The sequence below is a fragment of the Dendropsophus ebraccatus genome, chromosome 3, assembly GCF_027789765.1.
Source record: "Dendropsophus ebraccatus isolate aDenEbr1 chromosome 3, aDenEbr1.pat, whole genome shotgun sequence".
NCBI lineage: Eukaryota > Metazoa > Chordata > Amphibia > Anura > Hylidae > Dendropsophus > Dendropsophus ebraccatus.
Window position 1 is genome coordinate 143,788,521 of NC_091456.1, and position 23,088 is coordinate 143,811,608.

At 41.7% G+C, this 23,088-nt stretch overlaps 1 protein-coding gene across 2 annotated transcripts in view; it reads right to left on the minus strand.

Annotated features, from left to right (window-relative positions):
* The window catches only part of SSBP2 (single stranded DNA binding protein 2), a 153,032-nt gene that overhangs the window by 98,322 nt on the left and 31,622 nt on the right, over positions 1 to 23,088 (minus strand). For both annotated transcript variants that reach the window (XM_069962869.1, XM_069962867.1), the window contains exon 2: positions 6,539 to 6,611. In XM_069962869.1, coding sequence (XP_069818970.1) covers positions 6,539 to 6,611 — 73 coding nt within the window. The remainder of the gene's footprint in view (positions 1 to 6,538; positions 6,612 to 23,088) is intronic.

Genomic DNA, 23,088 nt, shown 5'->3' on the forward strand with positions numbered 1-23,088 from the left:
GTGTAAACAGTATTTCACAGATTCACCCTATGTGTTAGATAGGCTTAAGCGATCGTAAAACGATCGCAATGTGATTTTCCTATAAGATATATCGTTCCTTCTAAACGCTGATAGTTCTAAAAAACACACCGTTCCTTCGAAATCGATAATCGTACGATTTATCGCTCCATGTAAACGCAGCATAAGCATGTAGAATGGACTCTACATGACTCCCAAGTCTGTCCCTATGCTCACCCTACATCTGTCGCTTAGTGGAGGGCCACAATCTAACCTGCACCATACCCGCGGTTAACCCAGTTTCATGAAACAAATGGAAGCGAACATACAGCAATGGTCCACTGATGATTTCCTCTATACATTGAAAAAAATGAATTTGGACAACTAATAGTGTGCACAAAAGGTGGGTTTGAAAGCATAATAGAGAAAGTTTTCAGGGTCGCCCTTGTAAGGGGCAGATGTAGAGTGAGGCAGAGGGAGAAGTCAAGTACGGACTATTCTACAAGTTAACAGGATCAAACTGAATTGAACTGTGTAAGATCATTCATATACAGTATATCAGGCAAGCCAACCACTTCTTCCCGCAAGCTACCCGAGAAGACAGGATGAGATTGCGATGTCTACCTAACTGAACCAGGAAAATATCCTGTCATACACAAGTGACAGAATATACAAAAAGTTGAAGTGGTGAGTCATTTAAAGAAGCAGTTCACTTTTTATTTTTTTCGCCCCCCCGGGTAGCCGCTGTCAAGTATACTTACAGAAGATGATCGGTGTCCCATTCCCGTCGGTCAGTTCAGTCCCGCGGTGCCGTTCACATCGGGCGCGCGCTCACTTCCGCCGGCGCTGTGACTCCTCTTCTCTCCCTTGTCATTTGAACGCCGGAAGTCACGCGCTTCCATAGAGAATGCATGGAATCGAGTGACTTCCGGCGTATAATCACTGGGCAGAGAAGAGGACTCGCAGCAGCCGGCGGAAGTGAGCGCGCGCCCGATGTGAACGGCACCACGGGACGGAACTGACCGACGGGAACGGGACACCGATCATCTTCTGTAAGTATACTTGACAGCGGCTACCCGGGGGGGCGAAAAAAATTAAAAGTGAACTGCTTCTTTAAGCACTTCAACTTTATAATTATATCAGTATAAAAGGGTCTTGGAAATACTGTACCCCCGGTGGAGAACCAGTTGCTTTTGTTCAATACTGACACACTGGTGTTCGATTGTGATGCTGATGATTTTTTACTAAATTCTGGATTTTAGCTAAACAACTAAAATTTTATTTTTAAAAGGGGTTTATATTCTAGGAGATTAGTTGTTGAACTCTATATCTCAGTGTTTCTCAACCTTTTCAAGTCAAGTACCCCCATGTTATAAGATGCTCCAGCCAAATACCCCCAAAGTACGATTGGAAACGTTGCGGAAATCAACCTGCTGCCATAGATTCTGTATAAGTCTCTGTCAGCAATTGATTCCCAGATCAGATCCCACCATGACATGTGATTGATCTGTATGTCCCAGTAATAATGCCCCCAGTAGTCAGTATTAATACCCCCTACCCCAATAATAAATCCTCCTTTCCTAGTAATAATGTCCCCTGTAGCCATTATTAATGCCCCGTTCATAATAATATTAAACAGTAATAATGCCCTCACTGTAGCTAGATGCACTGCTTCTTGTAGCCAGATATGTTCCCTTTAGACAGAAAGGCCTCATGTAGCCAGATATGTTCACTTCAGCCAGGTATGTAAAATACAACCAAGTATGCCCACTGCAGCCAGATATGTCCCTTGTTGCTAGGTATGCCCACTTGCAGCCTGATATGCCCCCTGGAGTAAGATATGCCTCTTGCAGCCAGATATGCTGCCTGTAGATGGATATGCCACTTTCTGCTAGGTATGGCCCTTGCAGTCAGTTATGTCCCTTGATGCCAGGTATGCAGCCACGTATGCCCCTCGCCAAGTATGCCCACTGGAGCCAAATATGCCCCTAGCCGGGTATGTCCACTGTAGCTGAATATGCCTCTTGCAGCCACACATGTCCCCTCGCATTCAGTTGGGTCTCCAAGCAGCCACATATTTCCCCATGTAGCTAGCTACCTCTCCCTTGCAGATAGATACATGTGCCCTTGCAGCCATATACCTCCTCCTTGTAGCCAGATATATGTTCCCATACCCTCCCCGCCCTTTGCAGCCAGATACATGTCTCCTTGCGGAAAGATCCCCCCCCCCCATATACCCCTGTCCCCCTAAGCCAGAAACAGGTCATCTTAGCAATGTCCCAGCGCCAAAATGTATGTACGTTACTTCTATGCACTGTTAGCACTTTATACATCTATTCATTCATGAATATGGATGTATGTAAGTTAGTTTGCACCATATAAATATAAACCATTGACCATCATGCATTGATTGAAAATGGCTGAAACATTATTTCCTTTGGATGGAATCAATCACTAGGGGGGAGATTTATGGCCCAGTCATAGAGTAGGAATGTCTGTTGTTGCCCATAGCAACCAATCCCAGCTGAGCGCTTATCACTGACTGTAAGCTTGGTACATAAACAACAGCGGCAGTTATGATGACATCACAAGCACACGGCTCGTGATGTCACACATGGTGCAGAATATACAGTTGTAGAGCTGAGGCTTCTGCTGTAAGTTACAGGTTGGCAGCTTAGGGAAGACGCGTCCAGGTTGGGAACTCTTCACTGAGGCCTCGTTCACACATGCAGCTAAAAGGAGTTTATTAAACACATCTGGGCACATATGGGAACCTGATCTTAAAGGTTTTTGCCAGGGAAAGTTGAGTTATGGTCTATGCACAGGATTGGCCAACCCTTTTAAAATGGCTGCTCTTAGGTAGACACCCCCTCTCTGTTGTATGTCTGCTGTGTGTGTGGCAGAATGTAGGTTGTATATTAGATTGTAAGCTCCTGCGGGGAGCAGGGCCACTGCACATGTAGCCTGTGTTACCATGAAATGCTTTGTCACGTTCATGTTAACATTGGCGGCATTGGTATCGTACATTGCAACGCAAGCTCTAAGGAGTGGGGTATTGTAGTGTACATTAGATTGTAAGCTTTTCGGTTTAGACATGTTGTTATGTATCAGCCACTAAGCTCTAAAGAAGAGGGCCTCTATTAGTATATTGTACTATATATTAGAGTGTAAGCTCTGTGAGCAGGACATGTATTGTATATTAGCGTGTAAGCTCTGTGAGCAGGACATGTATTGTGAATATTAGCTTGTAAACTCTTAAGGGCAGGTCTCCCAAACCAGATAGATTGTAAGCTCTTAGGAGCAGGACATGTAAGGTATATAAGATGGATGTATATGTAATAATAATAATAATAATAATAACAACAACAACAATAACAATAACAGTTATTTCTATAGGGACAACATATTGTGCAGCATTAATGTCTCTGTCTTTCATTGGGTACAGGGTGAAGTCTCCTGATCCTATGTGATCTATACAGCTGTATGCAGCAGGCTAGTTGTGATCCAGGGAAATCAGATCCGATCGCCAATTGTGGGGTCAGGAAGGAATTTTTTACCCCCCTAGGGTAGAAGCCTCCGGGGGGTTTCTTCGTCTTCCTCTGGATCTTTAGGTCCGGTGATTCTCAGATCAGGATAAGAGTGGACGGGTGGGAATGACTGCGGCATGTTCCGCGGTCTCCACCAGACCTGACCTGAGAGTCACCGGATCAACTATTCAATAAAGGGCCGGTAATATTTCATTACAATGTTGCATATTGCTATTTTTTTAAAACAATAAAGAATTGTAATTTATGTTGTTGCTTCTTGTCCGCATTTGTATTCCCTATGATCACCATGATCACAGCGATCGCTGCCTCTCGGCTTAAGAATGTGTACAATGAACTGGATTTAGATTATTATGACTAATAACAATAATAATGAAATAAAGAATATTTTTAAGGTTTTTATTTATGAATAATCTTATGTGCAGATTAATACTATTAGAAAAAACACCTATAATAAGATAAAACCATTAGACCACACACAGGTGGTTCCAAATTTCTTTAGTCAAGTATTCAGGCCCCTTTGCTCCTACACTGTATGAGGAACACTGGGTAAACTTGTGCGCTATCAAAGTAATAGAAGAGAAGAATACTACAGCTATGGAGATATGGATGTATGCACAACAGCTCCTTTTAAGGGTAAAACAACATCGTTTCTCTCTCACTCTCTCTATAATTTACTGTATTTTCCTGTGTATAAGACAACTTTTAAACCCAGGAAAATCTTCTCAAAAGTCAGGGGTTGTCTTGTACGCCGGGTGTCTTCTTATAAAGAATCCCAGTGTACGGTGGGGGGAGCTCAAAAATGGGCGCATCCCGGCCGTATGCATTGACCATATGAAGGGCAGAGCAAGCTGCAGGCGTACGGGGTATAAAAAAAGGCATACGGTAGAGAGGCGCTGTGCCCAGAAAAACACACCTCTTTCACCCGTCTGGGCTGCCCTTGTATCTTACTGGTATCACTGTACCTCCTTTTCTGCCTCTCAGACCTCACTGCTGTCTAACAATACATACATTTTTAATTATTTTTATAGCGTAGTAATAATCTGATGTGATGGCTATATTGTGTCACAAGATGCCAACATAAAGTGGACTTTTTGTAGCTGTAAATAAAAAAGAAATTCAGTTTTTCACAAAAAAAACCAAACAAAACAAAACTAAGTATCGACCAAAATTTACCACTAATAAGTCACAAATAAGGGCAAAAAAAAAAAAAAAAAAAATCTCAGGATCACTAGGATAATTAAAAGCACTCTTTTGCTCCTTTTCAGTCTATGAAGGATAAGAGTTAGATCTTTAGACAGCGGATGAGTGGAGCGCACTGCTTTATTCTCTCTTCCCAGCTGTACTTCTACACCGCAGCAGGTCTTAGCAGTGAGACCCACTATGATCAATGACTTGATTGCAAAAAGTGTTTTGGTGCAAAAGGTGTTTAAGGGGTTAAGGATGATATTGCACTTTAACATCTACAAAAAACTGTAAAAATCTGAATAGATAAGTTAAGTTAAGTGAGCAATGGCTCTGCTTGAGCACCACAACTCTGGTACAACATATGCTGCTATGTAAGACTGCATGCATTCACAGGACTACACCACCTTAAATATCAACTCACTTTGTGGTTTACCGAATATTTGCATACTTTCACTCTAACAATTTGTTTGCTGTGGTGTGAGCACTTTATTCTAAGACGACTATATCATTACAGCTACAGTAAGTGGAGAGTTACCATCAAGATATTAGGATGACAGAAAAGTCACAGTAGTCACTAAATAAACTTGTACCCATGGGAATTCCTCCAGGAGACCATAAACGTCCAGTAATGAATGTCTAGCTGCTGTAGTAATGTCATCTGCTTATAGACATCACTATCTGGTCCAATGAGCTGGCAACGTAAGGCCGTGTCAGAGCTACGTGCAGCAGCCCATGCACTACTATGTGAAGATCAGAAGCGGAGGTATATTGTCCCCAAGAATCACTAAATGCTCGGACGCCTCCTTTTTCATGGAGGGATTAGAATGGTTAAGTCTGTCATCCCAGACTTCTTTTTGTAATATTAGATTGAAGCAATTGTCCTGTTTAGAAACCCCATTTTCTTATACCTTTATCATGGCATTCTGACTTCGAAGGAAATACACATGTTCAGAGTGGAGAGCATTTGTAAAGAGCGTGTCTTGCTCTGGAGGACTTTACCTGTCCTATATTTAAGTGTGTTTAGACTATGGAATAGGGGTGGATCGCCCCCGCTCACATCTCCACCTGTGCCATAGACTCCATTCTATGGTCAGGATAATTCCGCTGTCCTCTGAAAGAACGGACATGTAAATTCTTTCGTCGGACAGCGGAATCCGCCCAACCATAGAATGGAGTCTATGGCACAAGCAGAGATGTCAGAGAGTCCGCGGTGGGTTATCCGCCCGGATTGTGTAATCTGAACGCACCCATATATATATACACACACACACACAACTCCTTTATTTCCCCTGTTGTGGCGCTGTAGGGAAATTAAACACTTCCCGCCACAATTTCCTGCGGATTAGAGTCCCAGGACATTTAGTGACTAGCTTATTGTAGAAACTCTCTAAAAACAGACAACCGTTTCAGCCAACATCCCTTTAAGAGGGAAACTGTCAGCTACAAGAGACGCCCCAAACTGCTAACATGGCTAGAGACTATCAAGCCTGATAAAGGCCCAATAGAAAAATCTATCTTTTTACATTGATGCAATAATTTCTTAGTAAAGTCTGATTGGAGTGCTGCCTCCTACACTTTAGATTAGTAATAAAGCACCTCCCCCCCCTGCCCCCCCCCCCCCCCCCCCCAGACAGGTATTACAGCCTCGAACGGCTACAATAAAGGCATGGATAGTCTCACAGCTTACCTAGCTATGTAGCCATGTAAGTAGCTTGGAATGGCTTTACTAGCGGACCGTTTCCCTTTAATCCTCAATTGTAAAAACAGCATACATTCTATAACGTGTTGCATTTAGAGACATTACTCACCTCTGACAAAAACGTTTGAGCGGACTTCTGTGCCCCCACGTGTAGCAGGTATTCATACACATATAGCGCTAATCTGGGGAAATAAAAAAGAGACATGGACATTATTAAAGTGATCAAACTTTGCACTATGAAGCAGAAAATAGAATATAGGGATCTACAGTTGAATCTGCCTACAAACCAACCACTAAATTCCCTAGAGAACTAGTATGGCCTCCACCATAAAATCAGATGGATCAAATAGCTTTTTTCCCCCTTAAAAAAAGCCAGCAATATACATGGGGACGTGGTGGCCCTTTACGAGAAGACCTGGTCCCATTTGGTTTACTTCCTCCTATGTCACGGATATTTCCTACTATATTTCCATGTGATCCCCAATCGCCCTTCCCCTCTCCGCACGACATATATCATTTGTTTTGTATGTGTACATGACATGGTACCTGGATTTTCTTTTTCTGTTGTTTTACTTTTGTAATTTTTTATGTTTTCTGAAAGTTGGCCATGTAGGCCACTCATTGCTGTATTTGCTTTTCTGGATTTTAAATAAACTTAATATGTTTGACACTAAAAAAAAAGACAGCAAGGTGATCAGCTGATCATTTCCAGTTCAGCTTCAGTTGGGCTGTCATTGCCAATGAAAGTTGCAGTAGCTGCATGCAAGTAATATAGTTTGTCCAGATGTGCCAGTCTGCCAAAGCAGGAGCCACTGGTATTTAAAAGGCCACCATAATGTTTAGGTAGCAAACAGCTATTATGCTATATACTTGCAGCTCAGCGTGCAAATGTTGTTACCAGAGGAAAGAATACAATACTGCCAGGCAGTAGCTTATCTACCACGAGAAAAAAGGATGGGAATGTTAAAGGGTACTTTTAAAAAAATATATATCTTTTAAATCAACTGGTGTCCAAAAGTTATACAGATTAGTAAATTTGCTGCTGTAGGGCCTGTGGAAATGGTGTATTCTTTTCCAGTCTGTCACTGCGCTCTGTGCTGCCAGTAGAAAATCCGCATAGAAAGCCTTTCTTGCCCTGGACAGTTCCTGACATGGACAGAGGTGGCAGCAGAAAGCAGTGTGTCAGACTGGACAGAATACACCGCTTCCTGCAGGACATATGTCCTGTTGTAGGCCAGAATAGAATTTAATAGAGTACATGGAAAAGGAATTGTCTTACAGCTCCTAAATTTAAAAAATAGATTTCAACAGGACTAGACAACCGCCTCACAGATACGGGGGCCTCCTGACTCTTTTCCAATAGATTATATTAGGGAAGAAAAGGATCGGGCACATAGATTTCAATCCTTTTTTCTCCAGGGCATGAGCCACTGCTAGAAGTATCACAACACATGAACACTTGGCAGAGTGTATCGGGTAAATGTGGGAGACAGCTGTTGGCCAAAGGAAAAGTAGGCTGAGTGTTTGACATTCTAAGGCCACCTTTAATAGAACTCTTTCTTAAAAATTAAAAAAAGTGTACCTGTCAAAATTGAAATGTGCAAGATTGGGGAGTCTGGGTGTTCAGACCCCCACCAATTGTTAGAACCAGCAGCTGAGCACTTTCCTTCCCAGTCCCACTTCTAGACAATCAGTGGGGGGGGAGAAGGAGCTTAGTGAGCGCTTCTTTCAGCTCATTTGATCAATCTGGTAAAGGGGACTTTTTTGATCATTTCCACATTAGAACATAAATATGGTGCTGAATGAAGTGTTAAAAGACTCTCCATAAAAACTATTAGAACTGCAACAAGCTAGATAGCCCAAGGCTAAAACCACTATAAGAAAAGCAACAGACTCCTTATCAAACACCTCTAGCCAATAATTCTTAAGGCCCTATTACACCAAGCGATTATAGGCCGTATTCGGTTGATTATCGGCCCTTACAGCAGACAATCTCTTGGTGTAATAGCTACTGTTAAAAGGAAACGATCAGCCAACATGCACAATGTATTTCGATAGGTTGAAAAAAATTAAACGATAACAACGTCGCCAATATCTCTAAAGATTGTCTGGGAGCCCCTCCTGCAGCTCCTTAGGACACCCCCTGCTCTGACCCTCTGGCTGTTGACACGTGTAATAGCGCTGGCAGCCAGCGAGTGCTGTTCTGAAAGGTCAGCGCTCGATTGCTCCTCCTGATCGGCCCGTGTAAAAGGGCCTTTGGGTCTCCAATCGCGGCAGCACTAAAGAGGAGTAAGAGAAGAAAGCCAAACTGATCGATATATGGAAAGACTGAGCAGGTAGAAAAAGAGCCTATGAGGCATGGCAGTGATTCAGTATCTATATCCTTCAAGCATCTTCTAGTCGTACATAGAAATATCTCCCTTACAACACGCTTGTTAAACCGCAACTAATCTCAAGACCTGAAAACACCCTACATAGAAGAGCATTAAAAATGTATGGAGAAGGACTGCTGAGGCAGCACTCTGAGCAGAGCCAGAGGGAACGAGAAATAAAAATAAATAAAATACAGCAGCATTAGCAATACACGTCCCCAGAAGAATGCTTGACTAATCCGTACAGAACGCCAAAAACATTTACTGTAGTCCTACAACACCATCTCACTCCCAGATCTTCTGCTGTAGCTCGGTTCATGTTAATATACTTACAAAGTGCAAGCAGAAATCTGAGCTATAGGACTCCCATGTGATGCTGTCCAACTGGTTCCAAGTGTGAGCATTGAGCATATATCCTGCCCAGCAGCACGTACATACATACATACACATCTTCCCTATCCTTTCTGGTTGATGTATGGGGTTCAGTACTGAAAACTAAGTAAAATGGGTGAGAGAGGGAGGGAGGAGGCATGCATGCTCCCTGCATGCTGCAGCTCAGCCCAGCCTCTCTGATACTTGAGCTTGGAAGGAAAATGCAACTTTATAATTTTACAAAAGGGGTCCTCTCCTATCTATATACATCACTGTCTGAGGGCGTGAAATTCGAATTTACCTACCTGTATAAACATGTGTCAGTATATGAAAATGCTGTAGTGTGATTTTCACACATAAAGTAGTCGTAAAGCTTTACAATTTATTTATAGGTATCATTATAAATTAAGTATGTTATATAATATGTACAGTATAGCACTTTCAATCAGTTTATGAAACTCCATACCAGTCCGGGTCATCAGACCTGCAGTCAGGCGGGAACGTACATCCATATTGAGGATATGAAATTGTGCATGTAATATGTTCATCTGTAGGGAGCCCAAGTGTATAATATATTGGAGTCTTATAGAAGGATATTTATAGTCACATACAAGAGCTTCAGAAAGGTCCCTTATTTAACATACACAATATTTAACCACATGAACCCAAGTCTCGCCTGCTTCACTAGAAGTATGCACACTGAAAAGCCAGCCAAAAGATAAAGAGAATATATTACTTCTGATTACAAGATTAGACTTGATTACATCCTACAGGTGCAGACTACGCAAACATATCACACGTTACATTCTCCATGCAAATAGTAGGAGCCGACTCCTGGACTAAATACGATGAAGACCCTAAACTGAGAACAATGACAAACACAGCTCTGTGCGGGACGTGATAAAAACGACATTAAAAAATTGGGAGCAACCCTCCCCCCACCCCCTTCCACCAAGCAGTCTCAGGATGGAGGACCCAAGTCTTTCAGAATGGAGCGGCGGGATGTGTATGCGCATCCCCATCCCCATTCCATTAAGGGGGTTAAAATTTAAAAAAAAATAATAAAAAAAAAGTTTCTTTCATATTAACTTGGGTCAGAAAGACAAATATATAATATACTATTCATAAATCTTAAGGAGTAGTCAGACAACAGGAAAAAAAATTCAAACAGCAGGGGCAGGGAGGAACATAAACTACTCCCCGTGCCTCTCCAGTGCTGCAGGACATACAGCAGCTGATAAGTACTAAAGGACTTAAGATTTAGGAACAGAAGTAAATGATATATCTATACAGCTTTCTGACACCAGCTGATTTTAAAAGAAAACATTTTTCTCCAGAGAACCCCTTTAATTCTTTTTGCATGTTTCTGCAGCCCTCATACAGAAGTAATGGATCAGTGACAAAATGCATAGCCCGCTACTCTATTCTAGAAGACGACTTGGGTTCAAGATCAGAGAGTTATTCCCCATTTTGAAAGAAGTGGATCACACCTTTAAAAAAGGGACAGGTCGCCTAGATTTTTTTTTTTTTTACTCCGAGCCACATAATGAAATCTTTTGCTTTTCTTACCCAATTTGATTTTCCCAACTGTAACTAAACATTTCTTTAAATATTTTCTGTACATTATTATGTGTGCGGCCATATTGCCTGTGCTTCTGCTCTGCTCTGTTAAAGGGGTTATCTAGTGCTACAAAAACATGGCCACTTTTCCCCCTCTCTTGTCTTCAGATTGGGTGGGGTTTGGGATTCTATTGAAGTAAATGGAACTTAATTGCAAACCACACCTGAACTGGAGACAAGATAGGGGAAAAGTGGCCATGTTTTTGTAGCGCTGGATAACCCCTTTAACAGCATTTTAAGACATGCTTTACAAACACTATACGGACATAGGAAACAAAACTACAATGAGAGTATAAATGTGAATGCACAGAAAGTTTCAATGGCCATGAAAGCAGAAAACAGAGCGATTATTAGACGCTCCTAAAGATAACTGCCCGGAGTAATAGAGCATTTATAGTTTATTATTAATTAGCACGCTGGTAATTCAGGAATAAAAGAGAAGGCTTGGCACGGCAGCTCCTCTGTACAATAATCAATGGTATCAGTTATGGTCCCAATGCAACACTTACATGGCAATAAGAGCACACACAGACTTCACAATTACTTCTACGGATGCTAATTCATTATACAAAGTGCTGGAAGCTATTAACAAATGGTAAATAAACACAAAGATTTCTCATTAGTTGTTAAAAATATATACTTTAGCCTGCTGTCAGAAAATGAAAATCCTTGGAAGAGGCCTTGATGTTTTTGACATATCAGCCATATGTCCCTTCTCCCTTGTCATGGGGTCCTACATGGAAACCACATACACCCAAGCTAGAGGTGAGCGCAACTGGAGCACGCTCAAGTACCATCATCTGGCATTTGAATAGCGGTGGCTGAAGAAGTTGTATGCAACCCTAGGGAGTCAAGGAAAACATGGAATATACTGTATATATACTGCTCAAGAGAGGGAATGTGGATAATAAGCAGATGGATAGAGATACCTCCACAAATCCAGGTAATGGGAAAAAAACGGTCTGCAGAATGACCTTAAAGGGGTTATCCAGGGCTACAAAAACATGGCCACTTTTCCCCCTCGTCTCCAGATTAGGTGGGGTTTCAAATTGAAGTAAATGGAGCTTAATTGCAAGCCACTCCTGAACTGGAGACAAGGGAGGGGGGAAAGTGGCCATGTTTTTGCAGCACTGAATAACCCCTTTAACATACTGCACACGTGCGGCCAGTGCTCCATTCATTTGCTATGGGTGTTCTCAGCAGGTTTCAAAACACCATAAAGAATTAAAAGGACAATTTCGATGCATTTGTAATACTAACTGTTCATTCCAGGAGACATTTGGAAACCCAGCAATTATCTTATAGATGGAGGATTACAACTGGAGATGGGAATACCCTTTTACCTTCTCAACTGATTAAGGGCTATATCAAAAGACTTAAGACCCTATTATACGGAGTGGTTCTGCAGATTATCGCTCCATGTAATAAAGACAATGATTACCTGAGAACCAGACTGGCTGATCATTGTCTTTAAACATGTTGAAAAATCATAGACCACGCCAATCAACGTATAATAGCAATGCGCAACCTATGACTAATTAAAGTGTAGGAAAAAAAAAAATTATACATACCTGTCCAGGCTTCTCAAATGTCCTTCTAGCTTCTGTTCCCTGCCCACCCCGCCGCTGGCACTGCTGAAGCCGTCTCTGAACTAATAGTCTGTTTGACCAATCACTGGCCCCAGCTCGGTCCTGTCTCGTCCAACGATTGGCTTGGCAGCCTGTCACTTCAGAGACTCAGAAGTTCCATAATAATTAAAAGAAATCCAAAAAGAAACCTTTTCCAAAAGGCGTCCATAGCTTTTAAGTGGATAAATCTGTCAACACCATAATATATATATATTTTGCTATGCAGTTCACATTTGACTATGTTTGAAGGGGGAGGGGGGGGGGGGGGTGGCAACCAGGAATGAGAAGGGGGGAAAAAATTCTCAGAGACCGTAATCTACAAAGCGTATCTCAAGAGAGCGCACATTTTCAAATAGATTGCTTAGACAGATTACGGGGAACTATTACAAAATGCCACTGCAATATGCAGGCTCCTATCAGGCAGATGATTTATATCTATACCTTGAAAAATTGGCAGAGTTTGTTTTTCCAACAATGCTTAGTGAATAGAAGTCAGGACAATGATTCAATTACGGGATAAATGATACACCGATTCAGATGTGCTGACATTATTTACACAGCAATGCCAGCCGAATTAAAGTGTCACTGTCGTGATTTTTTTTTTTGCAGAAATCAATAGTCCAGGCGATTTTAAGAAACTTTGTAATTGGGTTTATTATCCGAAAAATGCATTTTTATCATGAAAAAGCAGTTTGAAGCTCTCCCCCCTGTCTTCATTGTTCTCCTATGGAGAGAGCTAAAGAAAAGACCAAAACAGGACAACAAAGAGTTAATCTACAAATCCCTCACCCGTTATCTGTTCTGACCATCACCAGTGACCTGTGTGAGCTCGGATTACAGCTGTCACCCAGCTCCTGCCTGTAATCCTCTGTTATCTGCTTTCTGCTGTCAGCTAACTCCCTCCTTCCTCCTCCCCCCTCCCCTCTCCCTAGAGCAGACAGGGTACGTCTCCTGCAACAAGTCACAATTTTCAGATTTTTCAGAGTGGATGAAAAAGAGGAAGGAGGGGGGGACCTGGGAAAAGGCTTTTTACATGCAGATAATGGCAGATTTGGCTAATAAACCCAATTACAAAGTTTCTTAAAATCGCCTGGACTATTGATTTCTGCAAAAAAAAAAAAAAAAATACGACAGTGACTCTTTAACTCCTATCATGTTCTGTGTAGACTGGTAGCAAAAAACTCGACAGAACCATGCTCGTTTTCAGGTTACCCGTCACTTGCCACTTATTGTGTTGTAGTATGACAGTTTGGTCAATAAGCAAATAAGTGTACTTATTTGGAATCTGGAATGTTATTAATGTGTCAATTTACCAATACTGATCAAGAAGTTGTCTCATTGTAGACAACCCCCAACATAAAGCAGCAGGGACACGCTGATCATTGCGGCTCCATTTCCTGGCACACAGCGGCTTTAACTGGGTAAGTCTTGTCTGGCCAGGCATTTCCTTTGCTGCAGAAGATGAGCAAGTCTTAAGGTACTATCACACAAGGTGATTATTGGCCATACTTGGTCGATTAATGGCTGTTCCAGTCAATAATCGTTTCATGTAATAGGTCGTGTGTTAAATCAATGATCAGCCAACATGCACGATCTTGGCTTATTGTTGATGTAAAACAGGAACTAAAATCAGACAGATAGTGATGGTCTGCTGGCTGTCGCCCCATGTAATAGAGGAGATGGGTCCATCTTATCACTTGAAGTCGGTGGACCCGTGGACTTCTATTGGTGAATATGTTCTGCAATTATGGTCCTTACAGGGACATTTCCTTTTTTTTTTCCCGGTACAGATTGCAGATCCGTAAAGCTATGGACAGTGTGTGAATAGCCATATAGAAGTTATTCAGCACTAATTTTGATTAGGGAACACAAGAATAAGGCCTTAAACAACAGCCTTGTTCTGGCACATAGAAGGGGTCCCCCAAAATCATCTATGTTCCCTAATAAGTCATATGAAGACATTTAAATGATGCCACTGTGGGGAAATTGCTGTTTCTTGCGCTATTGGTTATTGTATAAAAGTACATTGCCACAGTATATTCAGACACCTAATAATCTAAATTAAAATACTGTCCGAAATACAGACCCCCATCTGAATGTGGACTTTTGTTAAAATTATAAAATGCTTGGTCACATTGCAATACACTGCCATTGTATTTGTATTTGACATGGACCCAGTACACAACAGGAAAACTGGTATCCTCTTCATTTTGACATAAAGAGAAAAAAACTGACTGATTCATGAAATTTTCATGGGAATAAGATGTATGAAGCCATGCATTTGTTTCCATAAGGATGTGCTGTTTCCGATTCCAAGATCCAAAAACCACAACATTTCATATGGAAGAGAATAAGAAATAGCAATAGAATAGTTTGGTTTATCTCTATCAAATGTAGAATATAGAGACATGTAATAAACCAGAAACAACTTCAAGGAACTAAACTCGGTGGTGTAAATATAGGAGGTTGGACCAGTAACCATTGTAACCAAGGAGTCCTAAAGTCCCATTTGAACCCAATACATATGGTCCCAACTGCTTTCAAGCTTCAGAAGGTTGTGTTCAGTGGTACCAAGGCTCTCTGTATGACTAGGGGAAAGGAAGCGTTGGGGGGAAAGGCCAGCAAACTGTTCTGTTTGTGCTACTGCCCAGAGGATAGAGAAGTGAACTTGTCGAAAGTTTGGTAACGCTTGAACTAGAATGATCAGCATTTAAGTCGCACTGCCTGGAGAAGGTGGATGCAGCCTGAGGACTGCCTGGAAAACATGAATACAGGCAGGCTGTATCTATGTTCTACAAGCACCACCTTTTCCAGGCAGCGGGGCTCAAATGCTGATTATTCTGGTTCAAGCGAAACCGAACTTTCGGCCAGTTTACTTATCTCTACCAGAGGGCGCTGCAGAGTCCTGACTGTCTCTTGCTGTATAGCCTCACCTCTACCAATCCTCAGTCACAATCTGAAAAGACTGGTCTGGTTATGCTGGTTTGTAATGACAACTACTATACACTATATAAGAAATGTTCTTTTTTTTTTTTTTTTGTTCAACAATTAGTGTGAATTCTTCTTCGCAGAAAAACAAGACATCCCCTGAAAATAAGACATAGCGCATCTTAAGACACGGTCTTATTTTTGGGGAAACAGGGTAGTTACAGCCCTGTTCACACTGTTTACCTGCTTTTAGATGGATCTTATATTAAAATATCTCTGCAACCAAGCATTAACATAGGATTAGTATGGCTGGTTTCACACTATTAGTGGTGTCTATCAGATGTATACATTAGGGGGGCTCAAACCCCAAACCCCACAGATACAACCTGGAAAAAACGGCTAAAATGACACACCACACCTTTCTACATGGGGGACTATGGGTCACCCCTGTGTTATTTGGCCCATCTGCTTTGAAGGCTATGAGTTTTTTGTAGTGTATCCTGAAGTGTAAAATGTTTTTTTCCTATTGAATTACAGTGATCTCAATGATTGTTAATTTTTTTAAATGATCATCCAATGACAGTAAATGGTACTTGTTTTGGACATAATTTGAACGTTCTTTCCTCTATTTTGTTGAAATTGGCAAGCAGAGATTGATCTGCATAAAGATAAAAAAAAGGTTAAAATGCACAATACATTTGAAAAATAAATAAAAAAAGTTTTATTTTATGTATATCTGAGCCTTAAATTTCACCACGTGAACATAGGCTTAGAGGCGTCTATCAAAATAAGAAAACTCATAGAAACACCTGCTCTGAGAGAGTAGGCTCCTTGTAAGCTCTTGAGTAGTCAAGTTCTCCTTTTCTTCTTCAAGGATGCTTGGGAATCATGGCCGAGAGCCTTGTGTATAAGCCCTGCAGGTGCTGCCATGCTTTTAATACAGGACTTTCTCCCCCCTCTCACTCATGTTGGTGTTGGCTACAACCGTTTCATGATCTAAGAATTTGTTTGTTACTTGAAAACCCCTCTGCTGCTCACAACAGTAACAACTTATAATTAAACATTGGCAGAACACAAGTCACTGGCGCAGATGCCAAAATTTACAAATCTTCCCGTACAAAACAAGTCATTATTAAGTCAGTGCTTCCCAAAGCTCCTGACACTGGGAGCATCCCGTACATAAGTGCTGGGAACACTTATTCCTCCAAGGCTGGCTTCACAACAACCACACTGCATGGCATTGTTCCGCTCGGTAAATTAAGCCAACAATAAAAAAATAAATAAATAAACAACAGCAGTACCAGATCACTTGTACACTAGACACCGACATAACCCATTGCCTTTAATAGGATCCGCCTGGGCTCCAGCATTTTACCAGATGAAATAGTGCAGCAAGCTGCACTACTTTGTCCAAGAGTTTTTATCGAAATCTGCAATGGAAGGTCAGACTGAAATGTGAACCTAAAGCAGAGACTGCAACCCGTAGCCCTTCAGCTATCGTGCAACCACAAATGTATGACCTGAAAGCAGTATTTAAGAAAACACATTGTAGTAGAGTGTTACAGGGCTTGACCAGCTCAACAAAGTGTTTAGTAGTGAGGGCAATACGCAAATAAGGGGAAAAAAAAAAAAAAAAAAAAGATACTCACCTGCCCTAATCGCCCCCCACATCTATCTGCTTTGCTCTTTCCTGGCTAAGTAGCGCTTCTGCTGACCATGACTACTGATTGGCTGAACAAGATTTTCCAATGTTTACAAATAAAAAGCTGAAAGTGGTCCTCACTTGGGAACCAGGACCATAGTGGGGGATCTAAGCAGGTGTGTATACTCCCCCCACCCCCACCCCATGCTTAGGCCAGCTTGAACTTAGACTAAAAAAAAATCAATAATAATAATAATAATAATGGGATACTTGCTAACAGAAAAGTATGATGGACCCATTATAAATTATGGTCCAAGTCACAATGAACTCCATCCCAAGTAAGAAACGTATGGGCTGAAGCAGGCGATTGCTCTCCAGCCGTTGCAACTACTCCCAAAGTTTCTATTATGGCATGCTGGGAGTTCTAGTTTTGCAAAAGTTGGAGAGCTATAGGTTGGGGGATCATTGGGGAAAAAGTAAAAAGAACCTATTGTATGCACATAGTATATTGAAGAAGTCAAAACATACAAGATTTGGGTACATTCCCAGGTGGCAGATTTGTTGCAGAGCTGCCACTTTAAATCCATTCCATTCATCTGAATTGGATTGTTTTGGTAGCAAGTACATGCATTTTAGCAAGCCATAGAAATGTCTGCAACCAATCCACTGTGTGTGAACATACCCTTAGGAAGCCCTCACATTCTAACATAAATTTAGCTTATCAGACGTAAATGAAGCAGTAAAGTCTCGTAAATAATGGCTGCGACTATCGCTTGTGACCTTAATCATGGCTGAACGGCAAAAAAATTGGATTTCAGAAATGCTAAATTCAAACAGATGGCCACATTTAGGTAGATAAGAGCAGGTCTTCACATACAGAGATGTACATGCTGTGCTTTCTAATGTTTTCTACATCTAAAGGCTGAAATGCCAGAAATGTACGCTAGCAAAAACAGAAAATAACAGTTCAAATAGGCAAAGCTAACCAGCCTGGAAAACACATATTTATCAGCATTTACATCCGCATAGAATGCCCTCGGCTGGGTTCACACCACGTTCTGCCAAACGTATGCCCCAGACATATGCCTATATAGATTCTAACATCTGCCGCTGACTATCTCATAGTATGGGAATCTATTTTTTGCATATGGTTTTATCAAGAAGTGTGGCTGCGACAATATACACATTTCAGTACAGTTGAAGCATAGATAGTCTGTAACAAAAATAACTCTATAATGGGGCCCAAACCCCTTCAAGGGTGGCAGCTGAGCATTCATTCAGCTGACAATCCTTACACATGAATGTCGCTTGACCAGATGTTCATGTCTTGTGAAGGGGAAGTACGCCACTGGGAGACAGCACTGGTAGCTGCTTATTCCCCCCACCCCCCACCCCACCCCCAAGAGGAAAAAACAAACAAAAAAAAGAAGTTGAACAACTGAAATCCAACATGGCTGACTCTTCCATCCTGCCATCATCTATCGGTGGAGATCTGAGAGACCCTATACACATCAGATGGCCAGATGGTCCAGCAAGTTTTTCACAAATAGAGACCTTTGGTATAAGCTGTAAAGTTACAAACTATTGATAAGGTTAAACCTTAGAAATGAAAGAACCTCTTTCCGTGAAACAATATATAGTGATATGTACCCCCGACTTCTACTTGATACAGTGGCTGTTTATTTCATGTTTATATCAATTTATATGTAAATGCTTTCTGTAACATGATGGCCCTGCTTTGGCTTGTTCAAACAAAAGAAATTTTAGAACCTCATCCATGCTTGGGTTTGTCCAAACCTGAAAACCTGAAAAAAAACACGGATAATGCCATAGGCCAGGTTCACACTTCGTGTAACGCCCGCCGTTCTGTGACCCGGTACGGCCGGTGTTACTAAAGATCATCCCCGGCCGGTACTGCAGATAATCTAATTTCTGATGAATTTGGATGCGGGCGTACCAATGTAAGCCCGCATCCGAATTCCCCGCTGCACACAACGGAGCGTGCGGCCGAAGCCGCACGCTCCATTATGTGAACAGACAGGTTCTCTGCAGCTGCTATTCAATGAAGAGCGGCCTCAGTTTTTCGTGCGGCCGGATGGAATTACGGTTGGAGCGTATACTATGGGGGACATTTATTAAGTCCGGCGTTTTCTGCGCCGGATTTAAAAATGTCCTCGCAGCTCCGACACTACGGAGATTTATGTAGAGGCGCACTGCCTCTACATAAATCCTGTGCACGTGCCAGGAAACCCACGCCAGCTCATAGCTGGGGTAGGTTTCCTGACTATTTTTAAGTGGAACAAATGATGAACAGAGCGGACTCTGAGTCCGTGGCCCTGTTCCGCCCCCTCCAAACCCCTTTCCCACCCCCCTGGCGGAAAATTTCCAGATGCAAATATTTTATTCGCAAAACGGCCATCTGGCCACTTTCCACCCGGTACGCCAGGGGGGTGGGAAGGGGGCGGAATGGGGGGCGCAGACTCAGAGTCCGCTCTATTCATCATTTGTTCCGCTTAAAAATAAATAGTCAGAAAAAAACTACTCCAGCTCTGAGCTGGCGTAGGTTTCCTGGCGCGCGCACTGGTGCGCACAGGATTTACATAGAGGCAGTGCGCCTCTACATAAATCTCCATAGTGTCGGAGCTGCGGGGATCCAAACTGATCACAGATCACTATGGTTTTTGGAGGGGGCAAAAGTCCTATTTAATGGCCATAGACTTATATTTAACAAGGTGAGAGTGACAAGTGAGCAAGGACGTATTACAGATTATGATAAGATCCCAGAAGTAGATTTCATATGATTAATAGTGTTCTTGTTGCTTCCACTTCGGTATATTAGCCTTCCTCTTCAGCTTGCAGTTAGTTTTATCATAGGGTGGTTGGGGTCAGATGTGAGAGTAGAACTACGTACACACAGATACACAATAGCAATTCTGTTCCTGTGATTAGGAAGAATAGAATCACATCTTTATCTATAGAAGCTGTTTACCTTTGTTAATTAGAACTTGGCTCCCATTATCTCGGTACAAGGAGATTACTCCGCACTTTCATTACCCACTTCACTTTAACAACATGTACTTCCATATTTTTCTCTCTATATGCTGTTCGACATAGGTGCAATGTCAACAATTCCTCATTTATTCAAACATTATATTCCCGATTTTTATTTAAAATCTGACAATCCAATGATTAAGAAAATACTGGGACAAACAGCTAAACATACCTTCTTATGGCCGTCAATGCCTTTTTATTTTGTCCTGTAATAAGATTTAGAGTGGGTTAACTTATGAATCTGCGCGGAAACGTTACCGTAGATTTCGTCACTCGTCCCCGCTTGCATCTCCGGCTGTGCCATAGACTATGCACAGGCGGATTCTGCTGTACGCCAAAAGAAATGACGTGTCAATTCTTTCAGTGGACTTTGCCTGGTCATAGAATTGAGTCTACAAAATGGGCAGAAATGCGCACGTGGATTACTCAGTGTGAACCCACCCTTAGGGCGGTTTGATGTGTGCATAATACAGATGCATTCTTGCATCTGTATTATGGCTAAAGGTTTAAGAGCCATAACAAAATGCATATATATTTACTTTTTAAGAATAGGGGCTGGCACTTTCTCAGTTGTACATTATACAGTACAAGTCTATGGGTCTAATCTGCACATCCATAACCTAAAACCCCCAAGAGGAGTAGCCTTATCCATGTGCGTAAGAGCTTTCCGATATTGTATTGCAGCCATGGAAATGTCCATCAGAATCTGGGATGCAAACATGTTGCCATAATATTCCCATAACAATCTTTCATTCCTTTACAATTCACCAACACATAACCCAGAGATGGCAATGAAATTAAATGTTCTAAAAACAGACAGACATCCTTTATGGCTATTGAATTTAATTAAATTGAGAGGGGAGTTCAACTAAAGTCAGGATTCCTGTTCTCCAAGAATTCATATTTCTACACGCAAATGTCATAAAACTGCAAAGAAAAGAAAAAAAAACAACAATGTATCAGATCTGTTAATCTACAAACTAAATGACCAGATTAGGATACGCTTTACTCTTAGGATCCATTTACACGGAAAGATTATCTGACAGATTATTTACCAAAGATTTGAAGCAAAAACCAGGAACAGACTATAAACAGAGATCAGGTCATAAAGGAAAGACTGAGATTTCTCCTCGCTTCAAATCCATTCTTGGCTTTGGCTTCAAATCTTTGGCAGATAATCTGTCAGATAATCTCTCTGTGTAAATGGACCCTCAGGGGGTCAATAGCAAAATCGTTCACCATATTACACAGAACAATAGTCGTTAGTCACGATCGTTACTACGGTTGTTATTCCGATTGTTACTATGATCGTTTACTCCTTCTGAACCCAGCAAAACAATGAACAATGTGCAATTACACTGAACGATTAGTGAACAAACGCAGAACTTGAGGGAATGAAGGTGGAATTACAGCGAATGATTAACGATAATTTTAGGTTCAGATCTAAATCAACGATCAATGACATATGAGTGATTTTGCCTACAATTACACAGAACGATTATTGTTTAAAGTGTCACTGTCTTTAACATTTCTTTGCAGAAATCAATAGTCCAGGCAATTTTACGAAACTTTGTAATTGAATTTATTAGGCAAATATGCCATTATCTGCATTTAAAAAGACTTTTCCCAGCCCCCCCCCCCCCTCCTCTCCTTTCTGTCATCCACTCCTCATTATTAGGAAATCTCAACAGTTTTTTAATCAGTGGGATCCTGTCTGAGCTGTGGAGAGGGGAGGGGGGAAGGAGGGAGATTAGTCGGCAACAGAGAGCAGAGAACAAAGGATCACACAGCGGGGGAGCTATTCAGAGTGCTATTCAGAGGTCAGAGGGGTCAGTGGTGATAGTAGCTGTAAATTAACTCTTTGTTGTCCTGTTTTGGTGCCTCATCTCCCTCTCACCATAGGAAAACCATGAAGACAGAGGAAGAGCTTTAAACTGCTTTATCATGACAAAAAAATCATTTTTCGGCTAATAAATTCAATTACAAAGTTTCTTAAAATCGCCTGTACTATTGATTTCTGCAAAAAAATTTTTAACAGTGACACTTTAACCCCTTAGGGACCAAGCCTATTTGGGCCTTAATGACCAGGCTCATTTTTCAAAATCTGACCTGTCTCACTTTATGCGCTTATAGCTCAGTGATGCTTTATTGTATGCTAGCGATTCTGAGATTGTTTTTTCGTAACATATGGTACTTGTTATGTGTTATATATGTTATATGTTAGTGGCAAAACTTGGTCACGGTCTTGTGTGTTTTTTGTGAAAAACATCAAAATATAATGAAAAATGTGAAAATTTTGCACTTTACGAACTTTGAAATTCTTTGCTTCTAAAAAAAGAAAGTCACATGACAAAAATTAGTTAGTAAGTCACATTATCAATATGTCCTCTTTATTCTGGCTTCATTTCGTAAACATATTTAACTTTTTTAGAGTGTTACGGGGCTTAGAAATGTATCAGCAAATTATAAAATTTTCATGAAATTTCCAAAACTGATTTTTTTAGGGACCAGTTCTTTTTTTAAGTTGATTAGGAGGCTTGTATACTGGAAACCCCCATAAGTGGTTGTGACGGGCAATCTGGGGTGGTTGCGAGCAATCTGGGGTGGTTGCGAGCAATCTGGGGTGGAGACGGGCAATCTGGGGTGGAGACGGGCAATCTGGGGTGGAGACGGGCAATCTGGGGTAGTTACAGGTAATCTGGGGTGGTTACAGGTAATCCAGGGCACTTGACTTTGGTGACAGGCGTAAAAAAGTGCTGGCACCATTTGGAACAAGCGACCAGTGGTATATAGTATATACCGCTGATCACTTGTACTGGGACCACTTGGGATCTTGGGACTACTGGGATCTTGGATCAGATGGCCGCCCTAGGGTTATTTCTGGGGACAGGGGGGGGGGGGGGGGACATGTTCTCATCTCCTCTCACTGTGCATTCACGGTGAGAAGAGATGAAAGCGTTCAGCTGCGCTGGCAATGTCCGTTACCGATGGTCGCCGCTATACTGATAACGGCGATCGCCGGTGAGGGGACTTGCCGGGACTAACC